This window comes from Eutrigla gurnardus (assembly GCF_963514095.1).
Source record: "Eutrigla gurnardus genome assembly, chromosome: 9".
Lineage (NCBI taxonomy): Eukaryota > Metazoa > Chordata > Actinopteri > Perciformes > Triglidae > Eutrigla > Eutrigla gurnardus.
The window spans coordinates 24,665,196-24,681,881 of NC_139923.1; the positions used below are offsets into that span (position 1 = coordinate 24,665,196).

The following is a 16,686-nucleotide window of genomic DNA, read 5'->3' on the forward strand; positions in this document are numbered from 1 at the left end:
TATGCACGGATCCAACAACTGATGGGCAGTTTATTTGAATGACAAACATTTAGAGATCGACTTTAAATTCCACCAGATCAAACTCTGAATGACCAAAAATACCTTTTTTCCGTTGTTCACTTATTGACACACTGATCTCAGACATGCCGGAGTTTGACTCTTGCCAAGTTTGGTGCTTCCAAAGCTCTGGTTATCCAGGCTTACTGGCTGTTTGCACTCTGATTAGGTAAGAGCTACAAATGAGGGGGACTGAGAGACCAGGTGGTGGTTGGGAAGGTGTTGCCAACCGGCCAGGTCAACCAGCTCGGCACTCTAATTTCAGACACCAGCGTAATCCTCTTTGCTGTCTATTCATATGCTTGGGCATCATTGCAGCTTTACCTGTGAGCGACTTGTTAAAGAGCAAGAGTTTGCATGTTTGTGCACACACGTTTGCACACGATTGCTTCTGTCGTAGTTCGGAGTCCTTTAGGGCTACACATTGGTGTAATTGTGCATCAGAATCATGAGCTTGTAAACTCACCTGGATTAATGAGGCGTGTGACCTCAATAGAGCCTCTCACCTGTTGCCGACACCCATACGTGTGTAAGGTGACTCATCTAATCTCAAGTCGGGAAAATCCCCTCCGTTGCTCAGGGTGTAGGGTATCGCTGCTATCAACAACCAAGTGCATGCAAAAAGAAATGTGTTTGAGTTTGTGATAATGTGGCCCTGGTGTAAGCTTGTTTGCTCCAGCTTACCTCTGTGTATGCACTGGTCCCTGCAGCTAATACCAGCAGATGGGCCGCTCACACATTCTGGTTTTACATTTCATTATAAAATCATAGCTCAGAAAATTCTCAAAAATCCTGTTTGCACATATTTTCTAAAGCTATTGCAAGAATTCTCACGGAGCCAATCTTCGTTTTCCTTCAACTGTCATGATAATATCTGCATAAAACACCATCTCTTAAAGATACCTGGTAGAGTTTGTGGTAAACAAATAAAAGTTATATACAGTATATGTTCATTAGTGGTGAGAATCAACACGAGGGTCACGATAAGATTATTAAACGATTCCCTATTTCGGATTTCTGAGATTTTTTCCTTTCAAACCAATTCCTATTAGTATGATACAATTGATGTCTTACGTTACAATAATAATATATATATAATCGATTATTTTTCCCACCTCTAATGTTCAGTATTTCTCCTCCAAAATTCCTAGTTTGTTCTAGCAAATGTGTTGAATTCTCTTTCAATTCTCTTCAAACATTTTGTCTTTCATATTTCATATAAAAGCTTGCAATCTTGTTGGCATATTGCTGTTTCATGCATATTCTGTTGCCCACCTGTTTGCACACATAACTACTATAAAAGGGACCCACTCGTAAAAATGCATCACTCCATTTAGCAATACTATTGGTCTAAAACTCCACAGTTTTAGTTTATTTTTGCCCATCAGTCCCTTTAACAGTGAAGTGCAGCCCATCGGGGCATCATATCTATCTACCCCACCACACCAGGTGGTTCAATACCCTCGCAGACTCTCTTACCGACTTTGGTCGGGAGCGGCTCCCAGAATGAGATTTGTCTGAGGATAATTGTGTTAGAGAAAGACCCGGAGCGCGAGACAAGGCTGTAACATCATCCAGGTAGCAGAGTGTGGTATCAACTGTGGCAGGGAGATCAAAAATTCATTGTCCTGATGACTCATAATCTCATAAACATGTGAGACGGCGCGTGACTCATTGTGAAGGAAGTGCGGGAGAATCGCGGCTAAATGAATAGTGAAAGCTCCTCTAAATCCATCACAGTGTTACCGTTAAACTGTATCCCACAACCGTGAGGTGCATTAATGTGTGTGTGTGTGTGTGTGTGTGTGTGTGTGTGTGTGTGTGTGTGTGTGTGTGTGATAGTATTACCGAGTCAGCCTTGTGGCACGGCTGATTGAGTTAACATATTTGGGAAAATCTTTCAAGTTGAGGCGTAGAAAACCAGATAATGAACAGAACATGTGGCCGGTGAAACTGGAGCCGCGTTCGACGGTCTGAGTGGAAAAGGCCGCCGTGACACCGACACCACTTTCACTCTGAGGCCTCGTATTCGACACAGGATGATAAATCCGCTGCTCCGTTTTGTATTTGTACCTCTCAAACGACGGGTCAACATCTGGTCATTGTCCGCCCTCATATAAAACCCTCATATACAGCAACGCTGTGCTTTTGAACACATTTCACTTCAGTAAAAGTCGTTTATAATGGAGATTCACAGACGGTACTGACAAACTGAATGGGGTATAAACTATCATTTTGTGTATTGTATCAATTTACTGATTTGTTGTTGTGTCTGATTTATTTTCCAGAGCAAGGAAATCGCCTTTCAGCTCCAGGAAGACTTGATGAAGGTCCTAAATGAGCTGTACACTGTAAGTAGTGACGCCTGTCCTTAACTAATGCAAGTACATTGGTCTTTGCTGTGGTTTCAGTATTGATTCACAGCAGTGAGCTAACTCACTTCCTACTATTTGTACCAGCAAATACAGCATGAAGTCTTTGGAGGCCGTGGAGCTGGAAATATAACACGAAACATTCTAGCTAATAGACAACTACTAAAGTGCTCAAACTGTAGGGAAAGTCTGTCTAATGAACATGTTATTCAAACTGTGACGTATCATTATGTTTGCTTGACTCAGTAAAGTTCTCATTCTCCGTTTTAATGGTTCTCACCAGTTTAGTTTTCTTGCTCTTCCAAACAAATTCATGCGAATCCACAAACAGGCAGTTTGAGCCAAATAGTAACTCGAGGATACATTTTAATGAGAAAAACATGATTTTTCTTTGGCATTTTTGCCTTCATTCAAAAGTTGACGGAGACGAACCAGGCATGTTGCGATTACATGAGCCTTAAACCAGTGGCTTACAGGCTCTGACCTCAGTGGAGAAAGGTACTTAAATCATGAATTAATATCTAATTTGCCCCGGTCAGTCAGTCCTGCTCGCCTCCTATTTCCATTCTCATGTAATCTTGTCAATATATTTGCTAATTTGGCTATTAATGACAAACATTGTCAACCAAATGAGAAACAAATCCAATAGAGCGATTCCGTCAATCTGTTTGTGTAATCAATATGTCATGACATCTCTGCCTGATGATCGATGTCATTGATCGTCATGGTGATGCACACAGATGGAGATACAAATGGAGGCGCTTGTCGTCGCTTCCCAAAGAGATGGAGTTTGTGTATCCACGCTCTCCGGTTACTCGCCATAGAGGATCACGGTGGTCACACCTCCATTCTCAATGTGTGCCACTCTCACCACAGTCCTCACTCCAGATCTGACCTGGTTTAGCCCCTGTGGGAAGACACACACACACACACACAGTGAGTAGCTGTTGCATCAGACAGCCAGAGTCCCGATGTTGGCCTCCGCCAATGAAATAACAGGTCTGCTCCGTCTCTAAATATGTCCCTCCTAAAAGAAACTCCAAAGTAAACACAGCGATGGCAGACTCCAGACCAGTAAGTGAGGAGTACAGGGCCCAAGGTCAGTGGCCCATCTCTCTAAACTGGTTCCAGTTAGGCCAAAACCCCACCAAAGGCAGAGGGCTCCAGACAAACTAGGCTTTTCTTCGTTTCACTCGTATAGAAATAACCGTGTTTGGGAGAAAGATGTTTAGATTTTGAGATGGGCGAGTCTTTATTTGTACAGAAGTTGAGGTCTTGTGCAGACAAGTGACTGCATATACAGGTTGTGCGGCTGTAATTTGTTGGAGTTGGTTCGTTCCAGGTTAAACCACTGGTGCTCTATATTGCCACCTTTTTTGTTTGGGACGTTATTTTCTACTGCAGTCCGTAATCTTACTTTATCAAAAACATCTACAGTTATGCTGTAAATATTGATTGCTAAATGTGTTCTTTTGCTGATGACTCCATGTTGGACTCGATATCTTTCCCACAGCTAGTGATTCATCTGCGATATCCTCCACGTGTGTGTCATCTCTCCGTGAGCCGGCCTTAATAAGACTCTTATAATCGCTCTGCTCTCTTGAAGATGTTTGTGTTTCGTGGTCTACCTGCTACTTTACCGATTGACTCACCGTGTAATGGGGCCACGGAGTACGTATGAGCAACGCTCGCAGTCTAACCTCTTCTGATGGCGATGACTCAGACGCGAGGAAGTAGGTCGAATCAGCCGGTGAGCTGATGCATTTCCCTTGTACTAAAGAACGACGGTGTGTTGACACAAGGGGTGGAAGGGTTTGGCTTGTTTGCTATCGTAGCCTTCACAGAAAGATGCATTTCTATTAAGATTTATGAATTCATACATTACATTACATACTCTACATTACGGCTGGGAGATAATTCAACATGATAATTTGATACACAATTACAACTAAATTCTGACTAAATTGATTTTAGCAAGCACACGTTTTTAATTTAATCAGGAAATGTACTTTTTATTTGTCAAATATGTAATTTACGCAATATCATGTGATTATTTCATATTTATTTATTGAAAAACACATTTAAATAAAGAAAGCATGCTATATTGTGATGATATATATAGTTATCAAGATATTAAAATGCATTTATATGGGAGATTTTTGATTTTTATTTTTATTATGAAGCCTTTAAAATGTTGATTTACTGTAATTAACTTGTATCATCTGCAAAGATGAGAGCTGCGGAGTCGTTCAGACAGCTCCTCAACCTCTGTCTTAATAACCGACGAGAGAACCCAAATGTTCTTCCTGTCTTTATTTATTTGCAAACACACATCAATGAAGGCCGCATGTTAGATGGAGCTGCAGTGATTTGCGGTGGCCGCGGTCCTACGAGCGCCTCGTATAACAAGGCTGGAGAGGATCTGGCTTTGGTTTGTGGGTTCAGGCAGAGACAAACCGCCTGCTGTGTGAGACGAGCGCCGTCGATATGATGAACGAGCGGGTCAGAAGATGGACGCCTCGGCTGTGGTTTATAGAGGACGTGCATTGACTATGAAGATGGATTATTTGACTTGAAACTGACCTGAAACTCACAAACGCAGCACGGCTTCAGGGCGTTGCCGAAATATATCCTTTTGCTGCTTCTTGACCCCTTTATTGTTCATCTCCAGGTGATGAAGACTTACCACATGTACCACTCGGAGAGCATCAGCGCCGAGGGCAAGCTGAAGGAGGCCGAAAAGCAAGAGGAGAAGCAGATCGGCAGGGGAGAACCGGTGTTCAGCATCCGCATGGAGGACAAGTACCAGAGGCGCAGTTCTGTGAAGAAGATCGAGAAGATGAAGGAGAAGGTAGGGCTTCTCAAAACCACGAGAGAAGTGCAGCTGGAAAACACACTGAAAGCATCGTCACAAAACAGAACAGGCCTGCTTCCTGTTAAATCTCTGTGACAAACGATTCAGTGGGTTTTTTGAGCACGACTCTTACTGGAATGCATTTGGGAAGTGTTAAAATGTGGACGATTTGTCAGAGTCGGAGCCCATTGGTCAGCGCAGGGTGACTAACTAACAGCCTTGGATCCGTCTGGTAGAGAGGAAGTGTCGGATAAAGACAGACTGCGGTATCCTGGTTGAAGTTAAGGACACGGGCTGTTTTTACTTTACTTTACAGGCTTTTTTTAAAATTCTTGTTCCCTTTTTTTTCTTCTTGTTGTTGCTATTTTTACCGTAATGTAGCTTATTTCTCCTCTAATGTTTATTGAAGCTGTTGTTTTGCCAGTAATCCAGCCTCCACTCGGAGATGCGTGCGGAGACATAAAAGCACAATCTCCTTCTTAAAAAAAAGGCAATTCTCGACTCATTAAATTCATCCTCCCTCGTTCGCCACGTTGTCGTCTGTTTCTCATTCTCCGCCTCTTTAATTCTCTCATCAGCGTCAAGCCAAGTACTCGGAGAACAAGATGAAGTCGATCAAAGCGCGGAACGAGTACCTCCTGACGCTGGAAGCATCCAACTCCTCCGTTTTCAAATACTACATCCACGACTTGTCGGACCTAATTGACGTGAGTATGAAACCGCATGCTTCTTCTGTCAGGAGACGCTTCATCGTGGAGACTGGGAACGAGGACGTTCTCGTATAAACACAGTCACCTTCGTTAGAGCTTCCCGTTGGCAGACTTTTAGATCCAAACTTCTGATCAGGGAGGAGAGACTGATGACTTTAGCAGCCGGGGCCTGATATAAAAGAGATCTTAGGAGACTGTGGGATGGAAATTACAGCGCAGGACGGAATTAAAGCAGCTTATTAACTTTTGAGATGAGATTCTTTCCCACTTTTCCCTTCTCTTCACGTCATTATTGCTTTACTGACATTTTGTCACTGTTTTGAAACCTTCCAGACTGTCTGGATGAACCCTGACCCTCAAATCTTGTAGAGTTTTTTTTTTTTTTTTTTGGAAGGCCAGGTTTGTAGCTGGCATTTTGGGGATTTATATTCCAGACAGGAGTGAAGGAGTGGAGAATGTAGTGTAGTGTGTGTGTGTGTGTGTGTGTGTGTGTGTGTGTGTGTGTGTGTGTGTGTGTGTGTGTGTGTGTGTGTGTGTGTGTGTGTGTGTGTGTGTGTGTGTGTGTGTGTGTGTGTGTGTGTGTGTGTGTGTGTGTGTGTGTGTGTGTGTGTTTCTGTGTGTGTGTGTGTGTGTGTGTGTGTGTGTGTGTGTGTGTGTGTGTGTGTGTGATTGTGTGTGTGATTGTGAGTGCCTGGGGAGAGACCATGGCCAAGGTTCTAGTTATTAAAAACCCAGCATTAGTTCCTGGAGGTAACATTTGTTCACATTCAGGTAACATTCAGGAACACAGAGGCAACACTGCTGACTCAGAAGCTGCTGCTCTGTTTACAGGGGAAATTTCTTTATTTAATGGTTGAAATGTTGTTTTGTTTTTTTAATGACCATATGAAATCGTCTTGTTTTCCTTCCGTGTTTATAAAAAAATAAGCTAATTAACCAACTAATTAAACGTTAGAAACGACTGTCTAGTTCAGAGCTGAAACGATCTATTATTATTTTAGTATTTAAATATTTTTTTAAACCAAAACTGCTCCAGATTCTCATGTTTTTATTTAATAGTGTATCAGTCTCTGAGTTTTGGACTGAGTTTGGAGATATCAACTTGGGCATCCATTTTTCACTTTTCAAAGAATTCATGAAGAAAACGATGATATTCAAACCGTGATGTATCATTGTCACTGTAAATAAGAAAACTATGGTTTGTTGCAGCCCCAGTCTCGTGTTACTTTGTGTATTATGAGAGCCTCTAGGATCACGTTGACCCTCCCTTCCCCTCCCTCTCCAGTGCTGTGATCTGGGGTACCACGCCAGTCTGAACCGGGCCCTGCGCACCTACCTGTCGGCCGAATACAACCTGGAGACGTCGCGCCACGAGGGTCTCGACATCATCGAGAACGCCGTGGACAGTCTGGACCCTCGGAGTGACCGGCAGCGCTTCATGGAGATGTTCCCGACAGCCTTCTGCCCGCCGGCCAAATTTGAGTTCCAGTCACACATGGGAGACGAGGTATGTGATGAAAAGGACACATGCAGAACCCCATTTCATATTTATACCATGTGTTTTATAATGTTTTGTGTATTCTGAACAACATGGAAGAGAATGTGTATTTGAAAAAAACGTCTCAGACTTAATGAGGTCTGACTTGGTCGGCTTAACTGCAGCGTTTTACTCCGTCTGGGATGCCGGATCAGGTTTTATGGGGCATAGAATTTGACAAATCATGTGTTAATTCTCCCCCTGCAGTATCGTAGCTCAACATGTGTTCAGGGTTTTACTGGTTGGCTGGAGCTACCGACGCTGATATCATGTCTGTTTACTTGCTTGTTGTGTGGCTGCGTTCGCTCGCGGGGAAACGTCCCTGTGGCTTTCAGTGCAATTGACGAAGAATTTGGACGCCTGCGTCTGGTTTGAACCAGACTCGACTGCTTGTTCCCTCTGCGTGTTTTTCTGATCATCAACGCTGTGTTTTTTATTTTCCTCCAGGTGTGTCAGGTCTCAGTGCAGCCGCCGGTGAACGGAGAGCTCATCCTGAGGTTCCAGCAGCTCCAGTCTCGTCTGGCGACTCTGAAGATCGAGAACGAAGAGGTAAAAGGGCCGATTCCGATTTGATTGACGATATTCGTCAGCATACATATCGACCGACAATTGATCGGCTCATCTCTATTATTCAGGTATTTGTGATGAAGGGCTTGAGGTGTGTCAAACATGTCAAACTGTTCTCCGCTGCTCCGCTGTTGTTGTTGTTGTTGTTGTGCAAGAGCAGCAGCGGTTTCATCACGCTGCTGTTTGTTGGTTGCGAGACTTTGACAGCTGCAGAGCTTTAAAGCTACCAAAGAAAAAGTTAACTTCAGCCAGAAAGTCATCCGAGGTGAGACGGAGAAATAGTTCCTGATGATCTCGGGAAGAATCAACATTTTCGTTGCGTATACACACACACTCACACACACACACACACACACACACACACAAGCACACTCTTGTATTTTCCTCTCTCATGCCCTGCAGGTAGCCATCAAATCCTCTTTGTGAAGCCTCCATTTTTGTTCCCACTGGTAGAATTCACTGTCTCGCTTCTATTTGCTGCTCTGTTGTGACATTGGAGACGCTTCTCTGCTTCTTGGGCTGTATTTATTTATTTTTGTTTATGTGTGTTTTTATAAAGTATGTGTATATACATATACAGTATCATCAAGATAAAGGTATTTTCTCATGAAATTAAGAACTTCGGTGCAGAATAATCAGATAATCTAAGACATTTGTGTTGCTTGCTATTATCATGTCAGACCGTGTTATTGTATATCACGATATATTGATGTATGATGTCATCACAATATGATTCCGTTTTAAGATGATAGATCATCAGCCTCGAGTGAGAGTGCAGTCACGTCCAGTGTACGCTGACTTTTGGATCACATCTAACCTGCCTCCCCTCTCCTGAGCTCTCGCCGACGCCTTCCTCTTTATCCTCTCTGTTTCTCTCCCGCCCTCCACATCAGTGCACTTTCTTTCTTTTATCCCGCTACAAAGGGAGACGGAGACACAAGAACATGTCACTCAGCTTCCCTCACATCCGCCGTGACTTCAGATCCCTTTTGATCGCATCGTCGGAAACTTTGTGAAATTGACTGAAATGAACATCAGATGGAATGACCGATCGATGGGAGAGTTTCACTTATTATTGTAAAGATTCAATGCCTTTCATCCTTAATGAAATAATGAATGAATGTGTCTTTTGCTGTGTATCAGCAGGGCTGGCTAGGGTCCTACTGGTGTCATCGCAGTCCACCATGTCTCTAGTACCCACAGTATTTTTGCATCTGGGAATACACACGTACACACATTTGTGTGATGACTGGCCCTGCTTGTTTCATGTCCTCGTCCGCCCGCCTCGCTGAAGCGGATGTCCTGGTGGGTCAGAATTGGAGGGCGCTGCTGCCTTTAGGATCACCAGATGGCCTCTCTTTCCCGGGCACAGCACGCCAGATACATCCTTGAAAAATGAACTTTTCAAAGCGCTGTGATGACCTACAAGCACGACTGTCAAAAAAAAAAAGAAAAAAAAAAGAGTCTGTCTTCATCCGGCCAGGAAAAGGCTGCGGGGCAGTGCTTAATAGAAGTGCAGCTGTTTCCTCAAACCTCTTTGACTCCCGTGAAACAGTGAGAGAAAACATTGCTGAATAATTTACTCCCCCATCAGTGATGGGTGAGGCGGAGGAGGGAGGGGGAGGACATGGGGAGAAAACCAGAACATCCCTCTTGCTAAAGGGTCGGGGTTAACGTAGATCTGCCGGCTGCCTCGCTGCAGAAATCACAATTGAAATGTTTTCATTAAAAACAGTCTGCGAGGACGGCGTTGGTTTCAGCTCGTCAGTGGTTTTCGGATTTAATAATCGGGCCATTTAGATCTCATTTGCCTCGGCGTGAACCAGAGGCACATACGGGCTGATTCTCCTCTCCTTCGTATTCTCAAGACGTTTCACACTAAACTCAATCTAAGCACCGTCTCCTTTGGCGGGGAGCGTTTGTTTTCCTCAGATAAATCTCAGGGAGGCACATCAAAGTGTGTGTGTGTGTGTGTGTGTGTGTGTGTGATGATCAGCAGATTACACACTTGCTACATAGCATAGCAGTCTGTCTTTTGAGCTGCGATGATTGACGTTGAAATAACAGTTTGGGATGTTTCCCTGCCTCCCTGCACGATAACATGGATTTTAAAGTGCGATGAATGGAGAATGACGACTGTAAACACACCAGACGTGATACTAAACCCCACGTATTATCGTCTGTGTTGCAAACACACAGTCGTGGTTCGGTTCCAGGGACTTTCTCCAGGTCTGTCGCTCAGCTTTCGGTGACTAATGGGGCCAATTCTGTCTCGGAGCTTCGTTGTAATCGAGCCCAGCAGTGAACACTGGTAACTATTCGTCTGCTGAATAATGGATCGACTCAACAGCTTTTTTTTTTTTTTTTCACTGGGAGTGATTCTCACGCATGCATGGGTCCTGTCTTCACGATGACAGCTGGGCCTCTCGCCTCCACGGGGGCCGAGCGGCACCAGGCTGCCAGGGAGAGAGAGAGACAACACACAACAGTGTGGAACTAATGGCTGTGTCGTAGTGAGATACCTGTGTTTGGCACCTGTCGTGGATCAAACTGCAGTGCATACATGTAAAGTGATGGCGTGAGTGATGTTTTCTCCGTCTCTTGAAGGCGGCGGTTAATTTGCGTTTTTGTTCTCCTTTGATCAACCAAACGATAAACCCCCCCCCCCCCCCCAGCGCCGTCACGAGACATGATGATGTTTTTAGTATTTCAATCGCAAAATGTTCCTTTTTTTTTCTACGCTGTCATTAGTCGTGTTCAAACCTGCCGTATGTTTTTGCTTTACGGCGGGACGGATGACACACTAACTGCAGCCACATTGTGTGCCCAAGCATGCGTGTCAGCACTGTAATCCATCAGTGTAACACATGAAAGAGATGGAGTCCACCTTTCTTTTTGGGTTTTTTTTTTTCTTTTCCTTTTTTGAAAGCCAAATGAGTCAACAGGTCAAAGTTTTCAAAGAACAAGCGAATCCACAGTTTCAGCAGGAATCCACCTTGTTCTTTCATTAGCACCGAGGTCAGACTCACTTAACGACTAAGAAACGGGCTCGCTACCGTTTTGAATGGGGGTCCTCCTGACTATAAGAAATAATGAGGAGGACTTTCATCTACGTCACTCAGCTGAGCTGTTCTGGTCCTCGCACTTCTACCCCGTCTGTTTCTCTGTCGGATGAAGAGGAGGAGCACTTTGCAGGATGTTCCCGTCGAGGTGGTTGCTGGTGTTTCTACGTCAGCGTGGCCTCGTTCCTTCTGCATCTCTTCCACATCAGTGATTCACGCTCACATGCTCGACAGTCTCCAGAGTCTTCCTCCTCGTCTGTCTCTTATTTTATTATTATTTTTCTTGCTCTTGCTCTTCCTACTTCTCCTCATTCTGTAATTGTCCATAGCCCATATGGCCCTGTATTGATAGAACTTTAGTAAACTCATTGTTTTTTCTGGGTTAGTCAGTAGAATGGTCACTTTTATATGTGTAATCCTCATAAACAGGTTATTATAATGTATAATTGGGACATTTTTATGTAGACCAACATTATATCATTGAGTATAAGGGCCAGACTTGTGACAGAAAACCATTTTTTTTAAAGAATAAAATTGCATGTGATGACTTTTTGGCTACAGGGATGTTAGTGTCAGTTTGTCGGTCCAACACTTTGCTCCAGGCTGACACATCTCAATAATGAGAATGCAATAAGATTTAGAAAAGACTTGCATGATCAGAAGTATTATTGCTGGTATTTATTCTCATAAGATGCACCCAACAGTGGGCCTAATACTCCATCGTACCGTTGTTCTCTATGTTTGTTCTTTTCGCCCGACCGTTTTGTTTGCCGTATCTTCCATCATCTCATGTCATTACGTCCTGCATGTAGTCGTGGCCTGCAGCAGATCCACTGCCTGGACGTCTTCCGCAGTAAGTGGTGGAGCGCGCTCTGCAAAGTCCCGATGCCTATAAGCTCCGGCAGAAGCACTCGTGTTGACAGGGAAGACGCAGTTATGGAAACGAGTCTTAAAAGCCTGCGACTGAAGTGTGCCGTCTCCTGCTGACGCCGTTCACCTCTGGCTCCTCTGAGTGCATGCAAATTGATTGCTTTGGCTGGGACTCTTTTTCAGGGACGGGCAGATTTTGTGTTGTTAGAAAACACCTGAATTTTTGAGTGTCATAGTGGAAGTTGTTATGGAGAGTGATGATACCAGCTGCTTGGTACGCTGCGCTGGAAATATTGTGATGGTGCAGAGAAGATCTAGCTTTTAAGACGGCTGGGTTTTTTTTCCATTGCATCTTTCAGATCAAAAAGACATCAGAGGCCACCCTGACTACCATCCAGGACATGGTGACCATCGAAGACTACGACGTGTCCGAGTGTTTCCACCACAGCCGGTCCACGGAGTCGGTCAAGTCCACCGTGTCGGAGACGTACCTCAGCAAGCCCAGCATCGCCAAGAGGAGGGCCAACCAGCAGGAGACGGAGCAGTTCTACTTCATGGTGAGTGGAGACGCACTGTTTGAGTCGAAGACAGGATGCTGGTGGATACAAGGAAGCAATGCAAAGTCTTCAAATATGAATCTCTCTTTGAAGCCCCGGTTAGCTTTCTGTCCTTAAGCGCTTTAAAAGAAGCAGAAGTGCTAGATTTCTTTTGTCTGATTATATACTCGTATTAAACAACATTCTGTAAAATGAATATGAGAAAAAGAACTCAAAGCTTTTATCTGGACTTTAAAAAAGCTTAATTTGTGCATGTAAATTCTGTTGGCCTTAAAAGTCCCGATCAAAGTAGAAATCTTTGCCGAGCCGGCACAGTGGTAGTTCTCCCGAATGATTTCCATTCTGCGAGGCTAACTGCTATCGTGCTGCAGTCTGAAGATGGACATGCTCCGATAAAGGCTTTAAAGGGACTCTCGGCGTGTCCTTTGCCCTTGGCTTTTCTTATCGCAGATTGCTGTCTGAAGAGCGGGTGCTCTCGTTGGCACTCAGCCCCGCCGTGTAATTACTCTCAATTCTCCACAGAAATTCCGGGAGTTTCTGGAGGGCAGTAATCTCATCTCCAAACTGCAGGCCAAACACGACTTGCTGAAGAGGATCCTGGGTGAAGGTACGGTCACGACTCTTGATGTCAAATCCACTTTCAACCGGTTTGGGCCTTGTCTTCTTCTCAAAAATGATGCCGTGTTTTTATTTTCTGCAGCCTTACTCGAGGCACATTTCCCATTGTTTGCCTGCTTTTCCCACTATTCAAAGCTGCTCGATGGTAATCTGGGTTTTAGCCAGGCAAGCCAGAGCTGAGGGGGGGATTCTGAGCTCGTATTATCCGTCTTAGTGATTGATTTGCTTCCAACTTAATGGACCGCCGTGCATTAGAGGGGTGGCGGTTATTACAACGGTCTACATTGGAGGGATCACCTCGGGGCTAAATCTACCGGCAACCCGGAGAGTCCTTGTTCTAACCGGCGAGTCCTGCTGGTTTCATTCAAACTCTCCTCTCCATGACTAATGGAGCCGTGTGCTAACGAGGAAGAGGAAAGCCTCCCGCCTCTCCCACACGCGCCCCTTCATCATATTGTTGTCAATGAGCGGGAGTGCAGCGTGAGTCAGACACACAGGCAGGTCAGATCCTGTTCACGGCAACACAAACGTGTACGCCAAAACCATTCGGAAGCTATTATGGGCTCAATCTTACCTCACAAGTTGTAGCTCGGCGTATTTCTATAATGATTGCTGCGTCTGTTGTAAAAGATTGTTGTACTGTTATTGTAATGTAGCTTAAGTGTTGCCTGTTTAAGTATCTGTGCAAGCTATGTGTGTTTGTATGCATAGGTGTGTGTGTGTGTGTGTGTGTGCGTGTGTGTGCGTGTGTGTGTGTGTGTGTGTGTGTGTGTGTGTGCGTGTGTGCGTGTGTGTGTGTGTGTGTGTGTGTCGGTGGTTGTGGACAGATGTCAGGCTGCGAACGCCTCACTGGCCGTATGCAGAATGCACCGCAGGGACCTCAGACGGGTCCTGGCATGTCCACACGTCTAACCTCCGCTCACATCTCCTCTCTTTTCTCTCTTCACCCGCAGGCCACAGAGCTGACTACATGACCACAAGGTAAAGCACACACACACACACACACACACACTCAGCAACGACAGAAACATTCGTGACGCGTTGCAGCTCAGCAAGGCGAGGACAGTTTGCCTCGGGATATTCTCACGTGACGTCCTCTGTGACCGTGAGAGTCAGATGACTCTGTAGTTTTGACCCGGAGAGCAGATGTACCAGCCTCTGTGTGTGTTTTAAGCTCAACATGATAATTTGTGGCGAGGTTACGGTCCTTCCTGTTCCCTAAAGTGGAGAATGTTTAACCTGAGAGACGGGAAAACATTTACAAGAAGTGTTTTATTAATTTTTAAAGAACAACAAAAGAGGAGCGAATAGGATTAGATGAGCCAGTTTTCCTTAAATGTTTTCATCTTCAATAACAGATAAAAGACTTCATTTTCAAACTAAAATTCAAAGAATTACTAACAAAGTTTTTCCATTGTGAAGATTTGTGTTCTTTGTATTATATTCTTGAAATAATATAATCTTTTGGTTGGTCAGTCATAACTACACATTCAAAGATATCACCTTTTCAAGGCTGTATTTCACTGTTTTCCAACATTTTGTAGACAAAAAGAGAACAATCAAGAAAATGATTGCTCCCGAGTAGAGATTAAAAACCAGTATTTCTAACCATTAAAGTAAGTGCTGGGGTGGGAAGCTTAATGGCACAATTTGAACTCTTTTGTGTTGGCATGATTAGATATTTAAATCACCTTCAGGCTTTTCTAGCAGAATAATTATTTTGCTATGATTGAGGAGCAGAAAGGACCAAAGTCCTGGACTCTTTTTATCTCAGTCCTACGGTCACAAGAAGCCAAATTGTATTAAATCACACACACACACACACACACACACACACACACACACACACACACACACACACGAATACACATCTCCACACAGACTAAGAGAGGCAATCCCCCGCAGGGTCTGTCATGAGGTAGATGCTGACACATGCGATGCTCCCAGCGGGTCAGATGTTCCGCTGGCTTGTGATATCGTGTGGAGAAAGAAAGGACAGGATTATAAAGGAGAAAAAAAAATGAATTCAAGAGTTTCGGCGGTGTCTGAAAATGCCACCATTCGCTCATCCATCATCTTGCATCAAAGGGTTTTAAAGATTAGTCAGCCTCCGCTTCAGCTCGAGTTTCTGAAGGACGTAAAGGTTATTGGAGAATAGATAAACCACTTTAAAAGGGGGGGAAAAAACTGCACTGTTTGCTTATTCTAATGCATTCTTTGTATTCTAGACATCCCAATGGGCCATTCAAAACCCACACCGGCACCCGGCGGGCTAGACCCCGCTCTGTTTTTAATGTTAGGTTATTTAATGGCAATATGGAGTCATTTATCAAGGTACCGATTACCAGTCCGTCCTCTCGACATTGCTCCTCCCGCTATCTATTTTCTGTCTTGCTCTGGCTTCCTGGTCATTTTGGTGGGTTCCCCCCAAAGCACTTCAGCTTTGATTCATCTTTTTACCAACAAAATACAAACAACAACTTAGTTGTTGGGATTCCTGAAACCTCATATGTCAGTGAGCTCTGGCGGTCTGAGATGTAAGGGTGGCTCTGATGGAGTTGGAAGGGCTGCAGGAGGAGAGGATAAAACTCCGTTTGGACGGATGAATGTTGTGTCTCGGTCAGCTCCCTGACTCACTGCTGACCTGGCATCACTGGGCTGCTCTGGCAGGGAGACTCTCTCCTCCTCCTCCTCCTCCTCCTCCTCCTCCTCCAGAGAAAACAGCAGGGTAAATGGCACTCAGGGATGCCAGACTGATAAGGTGCCTCATCCGGTCCTGTCCACTTCCCTCGTTTATTTCCTTTGGGGTTTGATGCCAGCTCAGAGTGGCATGAGGGTGCAAAATCTTTGGTGGGCAGCTGCTGTGGTCCTAATCTGGGTCTTGCTTTTCTCTCTGTCTTTTCTCTGTTCCTCTGCAACACTTCTCTGTAGCCGCGGACGAAGGAACTCGCACGCTCGACACCAGGTAGACCCTTTGAAGCATCTCGGGGGGCCCATGCTGCTTGCCTGTTCTCATTTCCTTCACCTGTCCTGCCCTTAACAACACACTAACCTCACATCGTCTATATCATGTGTCCGTCGCCTGGCTGCTGTGAGGAGACAGACTGATATCAACCCGCCATCCCCAGTCTCACATATCCCAACGTTAGATAGGTTTACATAATCCTGCTGCACCAGGCGCGTGCCTCCGCCCTCGTGGCTCGGCGCCAACGATAAAAAGTAGAGTTTTGGCGTAGTCGCCGTATCTGGATTGTGCGTGTATACACCTGAGGGCTGCAAACAGATCGGCCATATCGTTAAAAAGCACGTACCGAGTCCCCGTCCGGCACTGAGCCGCAGGAGCATCTGGCATCGAGGCAGAACGGGAGTGCAGTCCACGGCGTCTTTAAGTGCATGAGAGGAGTTTGTTCTCTCTGAAGGAGGCGGCGGCTGCTCCTCTCATCTCACCACTCCCCCGGGCTCCACGTCGAGTGCGTGGCTCT

At 44.9% G+C, this 16,686-nt stretch overlaps 1 protein-coding gene across 7 annotated transcripts in view; it reads left to right on the forward strand.

Annotated features, from left to right (window-relative positions):
* srgap1a (SLIT-ROBO Rho GTPase activating protein 1a) overlaps nt 1-16,686 on the forward strand; it is a 70,016-nt gene that overhangs the window by 36,334 nt on the left and 16,996 nt on the right. For 4 of the 7 annotated variants that reach the window (XM_084016647.1, XM_084016650.1, XM_084016651.1 and 1 more), the window contains exons 4-12: nt 2,346-2,408; nt 5,101-5,280; nt 5,862-5,990; nt 7,279-7,500; nt 7,978-8,079; nt 12,389-12,586; nt 13,109-13,193; nt 14,158-14,185; nt 15,433-15,538. In XM_084016647.1, coding sequence (XP_083872773.1) covers nt 2,346-2,408; nt 5,101-5,280; nt 5,862-5,990; nt 7,279-7,500; nt 7,978-8,079; nt 12,389-12,586; nt 13,109-13,193; nt 14,158-14,185; nt 15,433-15,538 — 1,113 coding nt within the window. Of the gene's footprint in view, nt 1-2,345; nt 2,409-5,100; nt 5,281-5,861; nt 5,991-7,278; nt 7,501-7,977; nt 8,080-12,388; nt 12,587-13,108; nt 13,194-14,157; nt 14,186-15,432; nt 15,539-16,135; nt 16,170-16,686 lie in introns of all 7 variants that reach the window. The other 3 variants (XM_084016649.1, XM_084016648.1, XR_014597666.1) reach the window with 2 other exon arrangements.